This window comes from Salvelinus sp. IW2-2015, unplaced genomic scaffold (assembly GCF_002910315.2).
Source record: "Salvelinus sp. IW2-2015 unplaced genomic scaffold, ASM291031v2 Un_scaffold1312, whole genome shotgun sequence".
Taxonomy (NCBI): Eukaryota; Metazoa; Chordata; class Actinopteri; order Salmoniformes; family Salmonidae; genus Salvelinus; species Salvelinus sp. IW2-2015.
This window is the reverse complement of record NW_019942835.1, coordinates 288,716-306,789: the sequence shown is the minus strand read 5'-3', so window position 1 is coordinate 306,789 and position 18,074 is coordinate 288,716. Positions and strand designations below refer to the sequence as shown.

Here is an 18,074-nt window from a genome sequence, read left to right as displayed (position 1 = left end):
ACTAAATCATAAAGTTAATAGCATAGAAATTAGAGCATGTAATTGTTCTATTAATGCACATCACGACAAAGTATGTTATTGCGCCATCTGCTGGTGTAGTCTTGAGGTTGATACGGAGCTGTGCGGTGACAAGTGGGATGCACTGTTGAACGATACATCCTGAGGGGTTCGTGCTGATTGTAAGAAGATTGTGTCAGCCGGTGCAGTGTTCTCATAAGGAGCGTTATACTTGGAATACGGAGGAGGAATGGAGGGAAAAAGAGAGGCAGAGGAGGTCTAAGAGAGAGAGAGAGAGAGAGAGTGAGGAAGAGGGTGAGCTTGAGTTGGTTAAAAAAAGAGATGGTTTGTTAAAGAAGAATGGTAGAAAGTGTACGCAGAGAGAGTTGAAATATAAGTGAATGAGGGCGATGTATCGGAGGTGGTAGGTGTGGTGAAGTTCTTGGAGCCCAGGGCTTGCACCCAGGGTCAGGATAAAGATGAGTTTGTGATCGTAGGAGTGAAGTTTTTGGAAAAAGTGGACCCTTGAATTTTGGCTGATCCATTTGACGTTTCATGGTGGGTGCTGTGCTGTTTCAGAGTTGTGGAATCGGTGAGGGTAACCAGAAGTGGTATTGTGATAATTGTATGTGTTTCTGCTGGTCAGAGGGAGCAGGAGTTAAACGAATGGGGCCAAGATATGTGAACTGTTTTGCTCAAGAAAAGGATGCCATTCAAAGAAGTGATTACTGGGGTTGCGGTAAATGTGAAAGCTAACCAACTGAAGGGGAAGATTCCCGGGGTTGTGATGCTCATCGTTTGGTGCAACGCAGACAGGGTGACGTGAGTGGAGAAACAGAAGAGTCATTGTCTGTTCTTTTGAGTTTTGATGTTGAGTCTTTGCCCGACAAAGTGATGTTAGGATARATAAGTTATCCTGTATGAGCTTTTATGCCGACTACATTACGTTGTTACAGGTGTCAAGCGTATGGGCATGTGGCAGTAGTGTGTAGGAGGGAGGTTCCTATGTGTGAGAAGTGTGCAGAAGGGCATGAGACAAATGAATGTGTAGAATTGGAGAAAGTAGTGGTTTGTGTTAATTGTGGGGGTGCCCAGGGGTGCGAGAGAGGCAGGTTGAGGTTTCCAGAGTTAGAGTAGTGCAGAAGTTGTCATATACTGAGGCAGTGAAGAAAGTAGAGTAAGATGGGTCCTGGCCCCTTACACTAAGCCTGAATTTGTCCTGCTAGGTGACCTAAACTGGGACATGCTTAAACCACCTGACAAAGTCCTAAAGCAATGGGACTCCCTAAATCTTTCTCAGATTATTATCAATCCCACAAGGTATGACTCCAAACACTCAGAAAAGGCTACTCTCCTTGATGTTATCCTCACAAATAATCATTGGTAGTCTGGTGTTTTCTGTAATGACCTTAGTGATCACGGTTGTCCTGATTTGTCATAGACGCTTGCTAAAAAACTTTAATGAGCAAGCCTTCCTTCATGAACTGGCCTCTGTAAAATGGTATAGAATCAACTTGATTCTCTCTGTCGAAGATGCTTGGACCTTCTTTTTTGATATTTTCAGTGGWATTGTTTACAAACAGGCCCCCATAAAGAAAATGAGAATTAAAAACAGGTTCAGCCCCTGGTTCGACAGTGATCTTGCGGCGTTACTCCACCTCAAGAATTGCATTTGGCGAAACGCTCGGCACACACATACTCAGGCTGACTGGCTCTCGTTCAGGCAAATTAATAATAAGTGCACTCAGGCTATCCGGAAGGCCAAAGTTAGTTACTTTAAGGAGCAGTTCTCTCTCTGTGMGTCTAACCCCAAGAAGTTCTGGAAAACGGTTAAAGACCTGGAGAACAAACCCTTGATGATGTGGTTGTTACTGACAAGAAGRACATGGCTGAGCACTTTAATCACCACTTCATTAAGTCAGGATTCCTATTTGACTGAGCCATGCCTCCTTGCCAGTTCAACATTTCCTCATCTCCCACCCCTTCTAATGCGACTATCCCTGATGCTTTTCCGTATTTWTCCCCTGCCTCGCTACAAAGTTTCTCCCTGCAGGCAGTCTCTGAGTCTGAGGAGCTAAAGGAGCTCCTTAAACTTGACCCAAAAAGGTCAGACTCTTTCTTCTTTAAGGTTGCTGCCGCTATCATCGCCAAGCCTATCTCCAACCTTTTTAACCCGTCTCTTCTTTCTGGGAAGGTTCCCATTTCTTGGAAGGCAGCCACAGTTTGTACTTTATTTAAAGGGGGAGATCAATCTGATCCCATTTCTATTTTGCCCTGTTTATCAAAAGTGTTGGAAAAACTTGTCAATAATCAACAGACTGGCTTTCTTGATGTCTATAGTATTCTCTTGGGTATGCAATCTGGTTTCCGCTTAGGTTATGGATGTGTCACTGCAACCTTAAAGGTCCTCAATGATGTCACCATTGCCCTTGATTCTAAGCAATGTTGTTCTGCTATTTTTATTAACTTGGCCAAAGCTTTTMATACAGTAAACCATTTAATTATTGTGAGCCAGCTAAGGAGTATTGGTGTCTCTGAGGGGTCTTTGGCCTGGTTTGCTAACTACCTCTCTCAAAGAGTGCAGTGTATAAAGTCTTAAAATCTTCTGTATCAGCCACTGCCTGTCACCAAGGGAGTACCCTAAGGCTCGATCCTAGGCCCTACACTCTTCTTAATTTACATCAACAACATTGCCCAGGCAGTAGGAAGCTCTCTCAGCCATTTATATGCATATGATACAGTCTTATACTCAGCAGACCCCTCCCTGGATTTTGTGTTAAATGCTCTTCAACAAAGCTTTATTAGTGTCCAACAAGCTTTCTCTACCCTTGACCTCCAAAACAAAGGTCATGTGGTTTGGTAAGAAGAATGCCCCTCTCCCAACAGGTGTGATTACTACCTCTGAGGGTTTAGAGCTTGAGYTATTCACCTCATACAAGTACTTGGGAGTATGGCTAGACGGTACACTGTCCTTTTCTCAGCACATATCAACGCTGCAGGCTAAAGTTAAATCTAGACTTGGTTTCCTCTATGGTAAGCTCCTCTTTCACCCCAGCTGCCAAACTAACCCTGATTCAGATGACCATCCTACCCATGCTAGATTACAGAGAGATAATTTATAGATCGGCAGGTAAGGGTGCTCTCGAGCGGGTAGATGTTCTTTACCATTCTGCCAACAGATTTGACACCAATGCTCCTTATAGGACACATCACTGCACTCCATACTCCTCTGTAAACTGGTCATCTCTGTATAGCTGTCGCAAGACTCACTCCCCCCTTTCTGAGATATCAACTGCAGCCTTCATCCTCCACATYCAACACTCGTTCTGCCAGTCACATTCTGTTAAAGGTCCCCAATGCACACACATCCCTGGGTCGCTCCTCTTTCAGTTCGCTGCAGCTAGAAACTGGAACGAGCTGCAAGAAACACTCAAACTGGACAGTTTTATCTCAATCCCTTCATTCAAAGACTCAATCATTGACACTCTTAAAAAACAGTTGTAGCTGCTTTGTGTGATGCATTGTTGTCTCTACCTTCTTGCCCTTGTGCTGTTGTCTGTGCCCAAAAATGTTTGTACCATAATTTGTGCTGCTACTATGTTGTGTTGCTACCACGTTGTTGTTATGTTGTGTTGCTACCATGCTATTTTGTCATGTGTTGCTGCCTTGCTATGTTGTTGTCTTAGGTCTCTCTTTAAGTAGTGTTGTGTTGTCTCGCCGTGATGTGTGTTTTGTCCTATATTTCTATTTTTAATCCCAGCCCCCGTACCCGCAGGAGGCCATTTGCCTTTTGGTAGGCCGTCATTGTAAATAAGAATTTGTTCTTAACTGACTTGCCTAGTTAAAWAATAATAATAATAATAAAGGGGAAGGGATCCTGAGAGGAGTGGTGTGAGTAGTAGACCTGTACCAGTACAGAGGYATAAAACCAACAAGTGATCTATGTTTCAGTAAGATTGGATTTTTGCCATTTATAGTGATGGTTATCAACTGTACAGCAGGATGGAACATAAGTCGCAGAAAATAGAGGTTGTGGTGGCAGCTGCAGAGAGGAATTTGTGCTAGACTATCCAAAAATCCAATCTTACTGAAAATCATTTCGCTACACCCGCAATAACATCTGCTAAACATGTGTATGTGACCAATACAATTTGATTTGACATCAGAAGAGTTACAGGGTGTGTTAAGGGGTGGTGTCCCATCCTTTCAGACTGTTGGCCTGAAGTAGGACTAAATATATTTAAATACTGGAATATGGTATTTATTATTATTTTTGGGGGAGTCTACTGTTAGATGGTAGGGTATTTGTTGTATTKAAAAAAAWAAAAAWAAATGATATGCTAGGTATAAGGGAGTTATACTCGTCTAGTAGGTGGCGGTAATGCAACATTTATTGGATGCCAACCGCCGTTAAACTTAATCGAAGAAGAAGAATAGTAGTCTTGAATACGACCATATCGAAGTCGCACATAAATGACGTCCAATTAAAGCGTCCAAGCTGTCGTTCTTTTGTGTTAGAAATGAATATGTCTTCATTCCGTTAGCTAATTGGGTAAAACTTTTGTAGTGGTTATGTGAATATGGACTGGCTCAGTACTTAGCCAAATGTCGATGGACTGTAATTACATACAAAAATGAACAAAGGGTGGCTGGAACTCGAGAGTGACCCGGGTAAGAAGCTAATGCGTTAGCTGCTAACGTTAGCGAACAATTCTTTGTCAGATATAATCTAATCTACAATCAGATTGTTTGATCGTCTCTATGTTTTACTACCAGTAAACACAATACGTTTAATAGCAAATTACGTTATATAGATTTATACGCAGGGCTATGAGTCAGCTAGCTACTGTAGCTTGTAATATATCAATTCCACACTAGTTAGTACTATAACGTTACATTGTTCATTAGTTGCACCAGCAGGAGGACTTACCTACAATGTTTCTGTTTGTATGATCGAAGCCATTGTTACATTTTCAATTAACGTGTTTTCTTATGATCTGTGCAGGGCTATTCACGCTCTTGGTGGAGGATTTTGGTGAGTTGATTTGACAGGTTGGTTGATAAAGTAAACTTGTACTGGATAAGTGTGAGCACCACATAGTTTGAGTATCCCTTTGTGTATTTTGCATGTGTGTTTGTAATGTAGGCGTGAAGGGGGTTCAGGTGGAGGAGATATACGACCTACAAAGCAAGTGTCCAAGGTATGGRGCAATGGTCATCAAGCTACTGTCACTGTGTCAAACTCTCTGAAAACCTCATTATATATACAGCCCACTGTATATATAGCCTAGGCCTACTTGTGTATAAACTCAAATATGTGGACAGCTTTCTGATGTCCTTGACTCTTGACCCCACCCAGTCCTGTCTATGGCTTCATCTTCCTGTTCAAGTGGATTGAGGAGCGAAGGTCTAGGAGGAAAGTCTCCACCTTGATGGATGAGACCTCTGTCATTGATGATGACATTGTTAATGACATGTTCTTTGCCCACCAGGTGAGTCTGTTTAATCCTTGACTATAAGATTCAGGCCAGTCAGTTTGCAGTAATAGTGATTTGCATGCATGGAGGCTATATTGTTGTCAGAATGTGGTGRATTCCATAATTTTCTACTGTGTCAGAGGAAGGCATTGTTTTTATTTTATTTCTGTCATTGAGTTCCTTTACACGGTTATTTTTTTCTGTGCCCAGCTGATCCCCAACTCCTGTGCCACCCATGCACTTCTGAGCGTGCTCCTGAACTGTAGTGGGGTTGAGTTGGGCACTACCCTCAGCCGCATGAAGACCTTCACTAAAGGCTTCGGTCCAGAGGTGAGGACACACACACCTACCTCTCTCCAATTTCTGCTGTGGTGTTATGATTATAATCAAATTTTACATTGCATTCTTTCGTGTTCTTTCAGAGTAAAGGCTACGCCATTGGAAATGCCCCAGAGCTGGCCAAAGCACACAACAGCCATGCCAGGTAGGAGGTGCTGCTGCGTTTGTCCCTCCCTATTGAGTATGCCCCTTCCTACAACTAGGTTTTATTCAGTAGGCACATAAAAAAAAAACAGGCTGAAACAGAGAGGTACCTACCTGAAATTGTCCAATTAGAAACAGTTGTTTTCATTTGTTGTTGCAAAACATTTTCTACGTTGTGCACTAATGAATACAACCCTGATTTGTACAAATGTGACTGCCACCCATGATTGATTCTTCCTTCTCTTGTTTCCATGGAGACCGGAGCCCAGGCACCTGCCGGAGAAGCAGAATGGGATTAGTGCCGTGCGGACCATGGAAGCGTTCCACTTTGTCAGCTACGTGCCCATCAAAGACCGACTGTTTGAGTTAGACGGCCTCAAGGCATACCCCATTGACCACGGTGAGTCTGCACGCTGTGATGGACTAAGGGAAGCAGCGTAGTACTGCTCACTCACGTTGAGACAGCCTAGCGCAGCCTTAAAGTATGGGTCACGACCCAAAGTGGGTTGCGGACCTGTTAATTGCGGCTCGCGATTTGTCCTGAGTAAATGTATAATTATTTCATGTAATTACTGGAATTGATTTGGTTAAGTGCAACTGCGGTCTCTGCTCAGTGCGCTCTCAGCTGAGCAGCGGTGTCTCTGCTCAGTTTGGCAGCTGCGCGAGTGGGAGGGAGATGCCTGTGTGCTTTGCAGTTTACCCAATCTTTTTTCTGCAGTTTTATTGAAGATCACGCTGCTGTCATTCAGCAGTAGATGAGGCGCTGTCAGCCACTGACTTGTCATTCCCACTCGCCATCACTCACCGCTGTCATCAAATGGACTCAAGCTAGCCACAAGTTTTTGACTGAGCACAATTGTCATGAAATGCAAATACAGTGATGAGTTTCTCTCTCTTGGTTTCATACAAACTTTGAGAAATAACGAGGAGCCCAGGGAGTTCTTTCAGAACAGGGCAGAATGCTTCAGGAAACAGTGCTTCGACAGTGGAAAAGTAAGTCAGCTAGGAAGGCATTGTTGTCATTTTATAACAGGTGATGATCAGCAGAAATAAGGGAGTACTATCTCTCATAGTAGTAGATGTGGGTTTCTCTTTCAAACAATCCCCTTGGACACAGCTAATAGCTAGCTAGCTAACGTTAGCCAAAACAAGCTAGCCAGCTACTGCAACCCTAAGTAGCAGTACAGATGAAGATGGAAAATGATCAGGACGACTGTACATCTTACTGTAGAAATTATTGTTGAAAGCAAGTTAAGTTGAAACTTGTGTTAAAATACAAGTAATCATTTTGATTCTGGAATTTACTGATTTAAAGCAAGATGCTTTTTGAGGCAAACACGCACAGTTCTGGGTTGCTCATCTACAGCAGGAATCTGTCTTCTGCGTGACTGAGAAAGCAGTAGATGTTTTGATCCAGTTTGGCACCACATACCTATGTGAGTCAGGGTTCTCAACTCTGGCATCTTTAAAAAAACAAGTACAGAAACGGACTCAATGCTGAGCATGACCTCCGAGTTGCACTGTCAAAAACGGAGCCCAGAATAGACCTGCTTGTTGAAAACTTCAACCAGCCATGCACCTCTGTGTGTTTTGTATGTTTGTTTTCTGGTCTACTGTGTGAGGTGATCAATCAGTTTATTCCAGTCAGAATATTTGTTGTTGAATTTAAACAGCAACAGTTCCAACCTGGACCTATATGTAGGAGTGTTTTTAAAGGTGGAAAATAAATTGAATTGCTAAATGAAACATGAATTGCTATTTACAGTTGAAGTCGGAAGTTTACATACACCTTAGACAAATACATTTAAACTCAGTTTTTCACAATTTCTGACATTTAATCCTGGTAAAAATTCCCTGTCTTAGGTCAGTTAGGATCACCACTTTATTTTAAGAATGTGAAATGTCAGAATAATAGTAGAGAGAAAGATTTATTTCAGCTTTTATTTCTTTCATCACATTCCCAGTGGGTCTGAAGTGTACATACACTCAATTAGTATTTGGTAGCATTGCCTTTAAATTGTTTAACTTGGGTCAAATGTTTCCGGTAGCCTTCCACAAGCTTCCCACAATAAGTTGGGTGAATTTTGACCCATTCCTCCTGACAGGTAGACCACCTTGCTCGCACACACTTTTTCAGATTTTCTATAGGATTGAGGTCAGGTCTTTGTGATGACCACTCCAATACCTTGACTTTGTTGTCTTTAAGCCATTTTGCCACAACTTTGGAAGTATGCTTGCAGTCATTGTTCATTTGGAAGACCCAATTGCGACCAAGCTTTAACTTCCTGACTGATGTCTTGAGATGTTGCTTCAATATATCCACATAATTTTCCTCCCTTATGATGCCATCTATTTTGTGAAGTGCACCAGTCCCTCCTGCAGCAAAGCATCCCCACAACATGATGCTGCCACCCCTGTGCTTCAAGATTGGGATGGTGTTCTTCAGCTTGCAAGCCTCTCACTTTTTCCTCCAAACATAATGATGGTCATTATGGCCAAACAGTTATATTTTTGTTTCATCAGACAAGAGGACATTTCTCCAAAAACCGTAGTCTGGCTTTTTTATGGCGGTTTTGGAGCAGTGGCTTCTTCCTTGATGAGCGGCCTTTCAGGTTATGTCGATATACTTGCGTACTATTGTTTGTACAGATGAACTTGGTACCTTCAGGCGTTTGGGAATTGCTCCCAAGGATGAACCAGACTTGTGGAGGTCTACAACTGTTTTTCTGAAGTCTTGGCTGATTTCTTRTGATTTTCCCATGATGTCAAGCAAAGAGGCATTGAGTTTGAAGGTCGGCCTTGAAATACATCCACAGGTACACCTCCAATTGACTCAAATMATGTCAATTAGCCTATCAGAAGCTTCTAAAGCCATGACATCATTTTCTGGAATTTTCCAAGCTGTTAAAAGGCACAGTCAACTTAGTGCATGTAAACTTCTGACTAATGACTCCAACCTAAGTATATGTACACTTCTGACTTCAACTGTATATGGGTATTTCATTAAATTATTTGTTTTTGTCTATTTTGTTTTAGGCATCAGGGCAATGAAATGTACCAATTATTATGCATAGGTACATCTTTTCATAAGCTTGGGTCCCAGGAAAACACAGAATTTCTAATTTAGGTCCCAGGCTGATACATTTTAAGAACCCCTGGCCTAGTGTCTTCATAGCGCTGTAATGTCATGTAAAGCACATGACAATGACTTCTCTCATCTACTGTGTGGCGATACAACCCTTGACGAAATACTGTGAGACTACAGTGGATCATTTTCAAATGGCACTCTATTCCCTATGTAGTCCACTCCTCTTGTCCAGGGCCCATAGGGTGACCACGTGGGCTCGAGATGAAATCAGCGTGGGGAGGGGGGAAGTCAATTCTAAACATTTCTTCCTCCGCCAATCTCTCTCAGGGCCATGGGGAGAGGAGGAGGAGTGGACGGATAAGGCTCGACGGGTCATCATGGAGAGGATTGGCTTGGCCACAGCTGGGTGAGCCTGAGGCCTATCTCTTGCCTCCGTAACACTGAATGAGATATTATGCGCACACACACACACACACGCACACACACACTCACACACTTTCTCTCACCTCTCAGAGAGCCATACCATGATATCCGCTTCAACCTGATGGCAGTGGTTCCTGACCGCAGGGTGAAGTATGAGTCCAAACTAGAGATCCTCAAGAGGAACAGACAGATGGTTCTGGAGGGATTACAGCAGGTCAGGAAACCCACACAGAGGAGCCAATTGATACACCCCAGTGAGAAAGTGTGGGTGGGTGTGTGTGTATCTCATCAGGTGTGTTCCTTTTAGCTTGCCCTTTGTCCTGGTTAAGCAGAGATTTGACTTTAGGATCAATAGAATGGTCTAAAATGTGCCAACTCTACCCAGCCAGTGCCCCTGGCGAGCTAAAACGAATGCACCCAGACCAATAGACCACGTGTGTCCGATTGACTTGACATGAATGTCACCTGTTCTCCAGCTGATCCGGGTCACCCAGCCAGAGCTCGTCCAGGACAGAAAGCAGCAGGACTCCTCCCCCTCAGAGGACACGCCCCCTGCTATCAAAAAAGAAGAGGCAGAGCCTCAACCTGTTACATCACAGGGGGCCGAGCAGACTCCTCCCACAGGTATTACATTCACCTCCAACCTCCCCAATGTAGATTCTCTTTATAGACATGAGAAAGGGTTTCTGGGAGTCCGTCGTTGTCTCCCAAATGGCACCCTATTCCCTATGTAGTGCACTATTTTTGACCATAGCCATATGGGCGCTGGTCAAAAGTAGTGCACCATGAAGGGAATGTCTCGGGGTATGATGTGCTGCAACAGTTCCACTGATGTCCCTGAGTTCATGACTGTCTCCCCCTGTTCTGCGGACGCTGCAGCAGCCCAGTCCCAGTCGACACCCAGCCCCTCAGGCAAGGGGAAGGCCATGGGGAAACCAACCGCCCCAGCGGGGGGAGGGGGAGCCACGCAGCCTGTCAACAGCCCCACCCTAATCGTCCCGCGCTTGCCCGCCTTCCTGGACAACCACAACTACGCCAAGTCCCCCATGCAGGTCAGCAGGAGGGGGATGGGTTAAGATGTGACACAACTCAAATTTCCACACTCAAGTCTCATTAACATCAATGTGTGATGGATTGTCACGACAGGCTTGACTTGCGTACACACATCTCAAGTTAGGATTCMGCCCCATGGACCAATACTATATGTTTGCCGTGACAGGGTAGATGATTGGTTATTCTGTGATTGACAGGAGGAAGAGGACCTTGCGGCAGGGGTGACGGGGGTAGGTCGTCCCCGGGTGCCTGGCGCAAACCAGCCCCCCTTCTCTGACGATGACGATGAGGAGGAAGAAACTGGCACAGCAGCAGGCACACCCACCAGGTCAGCTCCACACAACTAGAGTTATTCTAGTTCCATGGTCACACTTTCTATTCTAGTTCTATGGTCACTCTTTCTATTCTATTTCCATTCTATTTCTATGGTCAGCTCCGTGTCGCATGGTGTTTCCATTAAGACTGTGGTAAAGGCCTTAGGTGATGGTGTTATTCAGACTAAAAAGGGTTATACCACATTTTTCCTTGAGTCCAAAATGTTCCCCTCTGTAACTTGAATGTTCGCGTATGTTCATGTGTGTGTTGGTGTGTTTAGGTTCAGGCGGAAGGCGGGCCTGCGTTCACGTACGGGCCGTGTAGGCGGCGGTGGTGTGGAGACCAAGCTGGCGCTGAGTGTCCTGGCCGAGAAACTCAAGAAGGAAGTCCAGAGGAAGGATGCTCTGGCCACGCCCCTCTCGGTCCGCACCGAGGGCCGCACGGGGGGCATCGTGATCACCGCCACCTCGCAGCCTTCGCCCACGCCAAGCAACGAGAGCACCGACACCGCCTCGGAGATGGGCAGCGCCTTCAACTCGCCACTGCGCTCCCCGGCTCGCTCCCAGGCGGCCACACGGCCCTCCAGCCCCGTGGCGTCCCACCTGTCCCGGGTGCTGTTCGGGGAGGATGAGGGTCTGCTGAGGCTGGACGCCAGGCACAACCGGGCTGTTAGAGAGCTGGGGCCCTCTGTCAGCACCGCCCTGCTGCACCTACAGGAGGATGGTGTTATATATGCTGTACCGCCACCAGGTGAGGATGTGTGTGTGTGTGTGCAAGATAGGGAGAGTAAGAGACTGGACATGTGGGGAAGTGAACATGGGCACTCYGATTTAAGATTATCATCATAAATTAATTATCAAAGAGCAGCTGCTTACCTTCAAACCTAATTACATAAGCCATATTAATACCTGGATTATACTAATCTAATACCAGACTGACACAGCTCTGGAGATGCAAGAGCTGAACAATGCCTTAACTAGTAGGGGATGTAACGATTCACCGATACGCACCGGCCCCCGATTTTCAAATGTTTTTAGAAACAAGTGCATCGGCCCACAAACCGATCCAAATGTAGCATGCATCAGTCAGAAAATCMATTCAAACGTTARAAATCGCCGGTTGACTAAAATGTTTTGCTAATATTACCTTATTTTTACCTTCTGAAAATACCTCTCATCTTTCAGTGTCGAACTGCATGTAACTGTGTTGACAGTCATTGGTCTACAATTCAGTTTGCATGCCGAACAACCCCAGGCCATATCGGTAGCCTAGTCAAACTGCACACTGTGCCCAGCTTCACACGCTGACCAACGTGAGGTAGGKAACCTGTTCCTGATCTTGCATGATATTAGGCTATATTGAGTGACAACCTATATAATTTGCTAGGTTATAGTTATCTATGCACTGTTAAATTGTGTTTTACCAGAATAGAAGTAAGCTACAGGAGAGACAACTCTCATTGGCTGTCCCTGCTGGCAATAGATTTTATTTTGATTTGTTCACCATCGCCAATAGTTTTGGTAGTTTAGCTTTAAACGGTGTACACTAAGTATACCAAACATTAGGAACACCTTCCTAATATTGAGTTGAAACCCCCCCTTTTGCCCTCAGAACAGACTCAATTCGTCGGGGCATGGACTCTTCAAGGTGTCGAAAGCGTTTGACAGGGATGCTGACCCATGTTGACTCCAATGCTTCCCACAGTTGTGTCAAGTTGGCTGGATGTCCTTTGCGGGGGTGAAATCTAAAGTGTGCTATATATTCATTGGCTATGTAATAGCTAATTTGGAAACAATAAATATTGATGCATTGCTAGCTCAAACACTTAATCTGCAAAAATGACAAGTTAATTAGTGGGAGATGATTTCAGAATCAAAGTGGGGCGACACAAAACTGGCTACATTGTTTCCCCCCCAAACTGGTAGTGGGGTGGTACCTAGTCTCCCTTATAGCTCAGGTGCCTACATAGTACCTACACCATAGACATATGTAATTTACACACACACACACAGCCCTCTCAGACAGATCCAGCTCAGAGAGCCCCAACTCATGAGCTCTATCAGCAGCAGATTTGAATTTAGAATGGAAAATGAATGTGTTTATGCAACAAATGTTAGTGCATCGAATCGGATCAAACCGAATCCCATCGACTCGCTCTCAAATCAAACCGAATCGCACTAAAACGTCTCGTTCATGAATCCTATCGGAGCCCATGTACAGTTGAAGTCGGAAGTTTACATACTCTCAGGTTGGAGTCATTAAAACTCGTTTTTCAACCACTCCACACATTTCTTGTTAACAAACTATAGTTTTGGCAAGTCGGTTAGGACATCTACTTTGTGCATGACACAATTTTTTCCAACAGTMTTAATTCACTGTATCACAATTCCATTGGGTCAGAAGTTTACATACACTAAGTTGACTGTGCCTTTAAACAGCTTGGAATATTCCAGAAAATTATGGCTTTAGAAGCTTCTGATAGGCTAATTGATATAATTAGAGTCAATTGGAGGTGTACCTGTGGATGTATTTCAAGGCCTACTTTCAAACTCAGTGCCTCTTTGTTTGACATCATGGGAAAATCAAATGAAATCAGCCCAAAAAAMTGTAGACCTCCACAAGTCCGGTTCATCCTTGGGAGCAATTTCCAAACGTCTGAAGGTACCACGTTCATCTGTACAAACAATAGTACGCAAGTATAAACACCATGGGACCACGCAGCCATCATAACGTTCAGGAAGGAGACGTGTTCTGTCTCCTAGAGATGAACGTACTCGAAGTGTAAATCAATCCCAGAACAACAGCAAAGGACCTTGTGAAGATGCTGGAGGAAACCGGTATAAAAGTATCTATATCCACAGTAAAACGAGTTCTATATCGACATAACCTGAAAGGCCGCTCAGCAAGGAAGAAGCCACTACTACAAAACCGCCATAAAAAGCCAGACTACGGTTTGCAACTGCACATGGGGACAAAGATCGTACTTTTTGGAGAAATGTCCTCTGGTCTGATGCAACAAAAATAGAACTGTTTGGCCATAATGACCATCGTTATGTTTGGAGGAAATAGGGGGAGGCTTGCAAGCCGAAGAACACCATCCCAACCGTGAAGCATGGGGGTGGCAGCATCATGTTGTGGGGGTGCTTTGCTGCAGGAGAAACTGGTGCACTTAAAAAAATAGATGGCATCATGAGGGAGGAAACTGATGTGGATATATTGAAGCAACATTTCAAGACATCAGTCAGGAAGTTAAAGCTTGGTCGCAAATGGGTCTTCCAAATGGACAATGACCGCAAGCATACTTCCAATGTTGTGGCAAAATGGCTTAAGGACAACAAAGTCAAGGTATTGGATTGGCCATCACAAAGCCCTGACCTCAATCCCATAGAAAAATTGTGGGCAGAACTGAAAAAGCGTGTGCGAGCAAGGAGGCCTTACAAACCTGACTCAGTTACACTAGCAACATTTTGGAATGGACCAAAATTTACCCAACTCATTGTGGGAAGCTTGTGGAAGGCTACCCAAAATGTTTGACCCAAGTGAAACAATTTAAAGGCAATGTTACCAAATACTAATTGAGTGTATGTAAACTTCTGACCCACTGGGAATGTGATGAAAGAAATACAAGCTGAAATAAATCCTTCTCTCTACTATTATTCTGACATTTCACATTCTTAAAATAAAGTGGTGATCTTAACTGACCTAAGACAGGGAATTTTTTTACTAGGATTAAATGTCAGGAATTGTGAAATACTGAGTTTAAATGTATTTGGCTAAGGTGTATGTAAACTTCCGACTTCAACTGTAGAAATAACAAAATATGKTGAAAAGCTGCCGTGTTGTTCAATGTAACCAGGTATAAAATCCCGACCTACGGTTCGGTTTGCAATGCTCCCACATAGGAAATAGAGAATGTGAGAAGAACCCTGTGGCTTCACGCTATTCGACGTGGGGAATGTGGGTACCCGGGGTCCATGAAATCGTCTTGTAAGGATAGATGCACATTCCTATTAGCCAGACAGAAATGTATGGAAGGTGACACCACTGAATCTGATGGCGAGTTGATAGCTGGGACATATTCGCTACAAACTAAACGAAAGAAAATGGACAAACGGGGAGGAACTTCCTGAACTRGTCTAATAAGAAACTCTATTTTTTGGGGGGGTTCCTAAGTGTTTTTTTATACAGTGTGCAATGATGAATATTTGTTGGGGTTTATTGCGCAATAGATGTTGTTTCTATGCCTGTGCAGCTGATACACCACCTGAGGGGTCCAAGCGAGAGAAGGCAGGCACTCCAGAGAAGGTAAAAGAGCAAGGGAGCAACCCAGCAGGAGGGGGGGAAGGTGTGAAGGAGGACGGTAAGGAGGGACCATCGGCGGAGGTGAAAGAGGAGCGCAAAGACGTCAAACCCAGAAAGGAAAAGATCATCTCCACGGAATCCGTTGGAAGCAACAAGCCCTCCGGGGAGAAATACTCTCCTAAAGTAGGTCTCTTTTTTTCTTCTTCTCTCTCTCGCTAGAAACATCCCTGGAGATTTCTGTATTTTTATGGCTCGTCAATCCTTTTTTCACTTTTTTTCTTTCGAGTTATTGTCCTGTTTTCCACTCGTTTTTTTATGACTTGTTTTCCAATTCATCATCTTTCACTGTATTGTGTGTCTAATAGCTAATAAGGTTGACTTGCTGTATGTAACAGTTTGCTGTTTATAACCAAATGTCAGCCAGTTGATTTCTTCTCCCTCTTGGTTTCCTGCAGGAGCTGCTCGCTCTGCTGAAATGTGTGGAGGCGGACATCGCCAACTATGAAGTGTTTTTGAAGGAGGAGGTGGAGAAGAGGAAGAAATACAAGGTTATAATACATTCTAATCAAGTTCCTAAGTAAGTGGGATTAATGAGCTGGTCACAGAAATCCAAAGCTGTGTGGGTGTTAATGGAAATGTTGAACTGTGTTTTGACCAGATCGATGACCAGAGAAGGACCCATAATTATGACGAGTTCATCTGTACTTTCATATCCATGCTGGCCCAAGAAGGTAAGGTCACCTCTCAAATCTTTCCCTTGGTAGAACTAAAGGTGGAATTTCATGCATGCACACATCCAGTCTTATTCTCTCTCGGTGTATTAGCTGATCCCTGTTCTATATTTAACCTCCCTACTGTCCAGTCAGGGACCCACACTGCCTGAGAGTAGTCCGCATAATGGTACACTCTCTCCACGTCTTCCTCTCTGACAAGTGTTTTTATATGATTTCCTGTAGGAAATGTGATATAACATTATACTAGATCATAGGCAATTTTACAGGAACCAATTTTACAAGTTCTCGCTCTCCTTCTGTCTCCAGGCATGTTGGCTAGTCTGGTCGAGCAGAATATCTCTGTGCGTCGTCGTCAGGGAGTGAGCATCGGCCGTCTACACAAACAGAGGAAACCAGACCGCAGGAAACGCTCGCGACCCTACAAGGCCAAGCGCCAGTGACCCCAGGGAGTGCTTGCTCGGGATCACCGATCACCAATTACAGCAGAGAAAATACAAAAACCCTTGTTGCACTCATGACACTGTCTTGTGACGTCAGGGAGAAAAGGACTCATTCATATTGCTGTATTTGTGTCAGTCTCTGACTTCATCCAATGGACCATCTGTTGATTAGTTTAATCAGGTTGTTTGCTTTACTGTAAGCAGAAGAGTAATTTTGTATGTTAGATTGTGTCCTGCGTGACTCCCTAGTGCACTACTTTTGACCAGAGCCATACATATTGTAATACTTTTTATGGGTTCTGATCAAATGTTGGGCGCTATATAGGGAATTGGGTGCAGTTTGGGATGCACTCCTAGTTTCCATGTAAAAGGACCTCTGTCTGTGCRATCACACTGTGGACTGGGTCGTGTTCATTAGGCACGCGGCGGCAAACTTTTTGAACGTTTTGCAAATGAAAATGAGTTGTTTGCAATTCCAGGTAGTTCCTCCCTGTTTCAGTCTGTTTTTCTTCCATTTGGTGCCTAATGAACACAAAGGTGTGACAACTGATTGTGAGGGACACAGGAAGCTTCTGGGAAGTCTTGGAGTTGGTCGGATCATGTGATGTGACTCCTCTTTCCTGTCAAGAAGGGCTGGTTCACCGCTATTTGCTTGCTTGTATTATGCTTTGGCAGTACCCGACTATGCGTCCCAAATAGCACCATATTTCCTATTTAGTACTCTTTAGGTCTCTGATCAAAAGTAGTGCACTATATAGGGAATAAGGTGCAATTTGGAATATACTGTATCCCCTTTCGAGGTCCTGTAAATGAATGGATGAGATCTACTCATGTTTTTTAAAGTCTGTAAATGATCTCAATGTAGATTCTAATGTTGGAGAGCATGAGATGCGTGTGGGGGAGTGTGTAAGCAGTTTGTATGTTTCTGTACATATGTATCTGTCAGCATCAGTGGTAACAGAAGTGGTTTTTAAAAATCCTAGTCACATGAATACTACAATGAACTCCACAAAAGCACTATTGACCTCATTCACTTCTCATCATGCCATAGGTGGATGCTCTGGGTCATATATTTGATAAAAACATATCACATGGGCTTGGCTTTGACTGCATTTATTCCATTACTTGCACAGAGACTTCCATCCTCTTAGCAGACTGAGTTTAGTCCGTGACCATCCTCTCTGATTTGAATAGTGTTGTGAGCGGAAAGCGAACCCGCTGAGGCGTGGAACGCAAACACCTTACTTACGCTTCGTGCCAATAGGACTCATCCACTTGGTGGGAATTGTAACATGCTTCATTTAGCGAGGACCGTTACAAGAGCTTTATATGTTGAGACACCGCTGGAGCTGGAGACTTTCCTAAGGAAGAATACCCTCTGGAGTCCAGAGGGCAGACGTAAGCGGGGGAGGCCCAAGACACCATGGCAGAGAACAGTTGAGACTGAGCTCCAGGCGCATCAGTAGAGCAGGGCCACGGTGAAGATGGCCAGAGACCGACAGAATCGAAGAGCCTTTGCTGTGGCCCTATGCGCCAGCCAGCACAACTGAGATGAGTGAGTGTAGAGAATGTCCAAGCTGCCATTTTGTTTAGTTGCTGCCTATGTCCACGAGGTGTAGCAATGGCTCCAGGATGTGCTGCTGAACCCCCTTAGTCACACAGTTATATCATCGACACTTCTCCATGGTCAGCAAGGCCTCTCGCCACATGGGTTCATTCCAATGTAGTGTCACTTTGGAGACGTTTAGGCACATTGTAATAC

General features: G+C 44.2%; 1 protein-coding gene across 4 annotated transcripts; it reads left to right on the top strand.

Moving 5' to 3' along the window:
• Nucleotides 1-4,439: 4,439 nt before the first annotated feature.
• Nucleotides 4,440-17,407, top strand: LOC112070394 (ubiquitin carboxyl-terminal hydrolase BAP1). Of its 4 annotated transcripts, none has more exons than XM_024137810.1 (17): nucleotides 4,440-4,668; nucleotides 5,003-5,032; nucleotides 5,144-5,198; nucleotides 5,357-5,489; nucleotides 5,685-5,804; nucleotides 5,897-5,958; nucleotides 6,215-6,357; nucleotides 9,373-9,451; nucleotides 9,559-9,682; nucleotides 9,945-10,092; nucleotides 10,348-10,520; nucleotides 10,719-10,849; nucleotides 11,117-11,586; nucleotides 15,089-15,321; nucleotides 15,594-15,686; nucleotides 15,797-15,869; nucleotides 16,179-17,407. In XM_024137810.1, the coding sequence occupies exons 1-17, from the start codon at nucleotides 4,632-4,634 to the stop codon at nucleotides 16,310-16,312; spliced, it is 2,238 nt and encodes a 745-aa protein (XP_023993578.1). In that variant the 5' UTR covers nucleotides 4,440-4,631; the 3' UTR covers nucleotides 16,313-17,407. The 4 variants fall into 4 exon arrangements, 3 of the variants coding, with proteins under 3 accessions (XP_023993578.1, XP_023993577.1, XP_070295057.1); XM_024137809.1 differs by having other exon boundaries at nucleotides 9,559-9,736; XM_070438956.1 differs by having other exon boundaries at nucleotides 9,559-9,736; nucleotides 15,594-15,715.
• Nucleotides 17,408-18,074: the final 667 nt, after the last annotated feature.

Bases quoted from the DNA above. Each gene is read 5' to 3' on its own strand.
- LOC112070394 (XM_024137809.1), top strand. From the start codon at position 4,632: ATGAACAAAGGGTGGCTGGAACTCGAGAGTGACCCGG. The intron at 5,490-5,684 runs GTGAGTCTGTTT...TTCTGTGCCCAG, and splicing joins ACATGTTCTTTGCCCACCAG to CTGATCCCCAACTCCTGTGC. The intron at 9,737-9,944 runs GTGGGTGTGTGT...CCTGTTCTCCAG, and splicing joins ACCCCAGTGAGAAAGTGTGG to CTGATCCGGGTCACCCAGCC.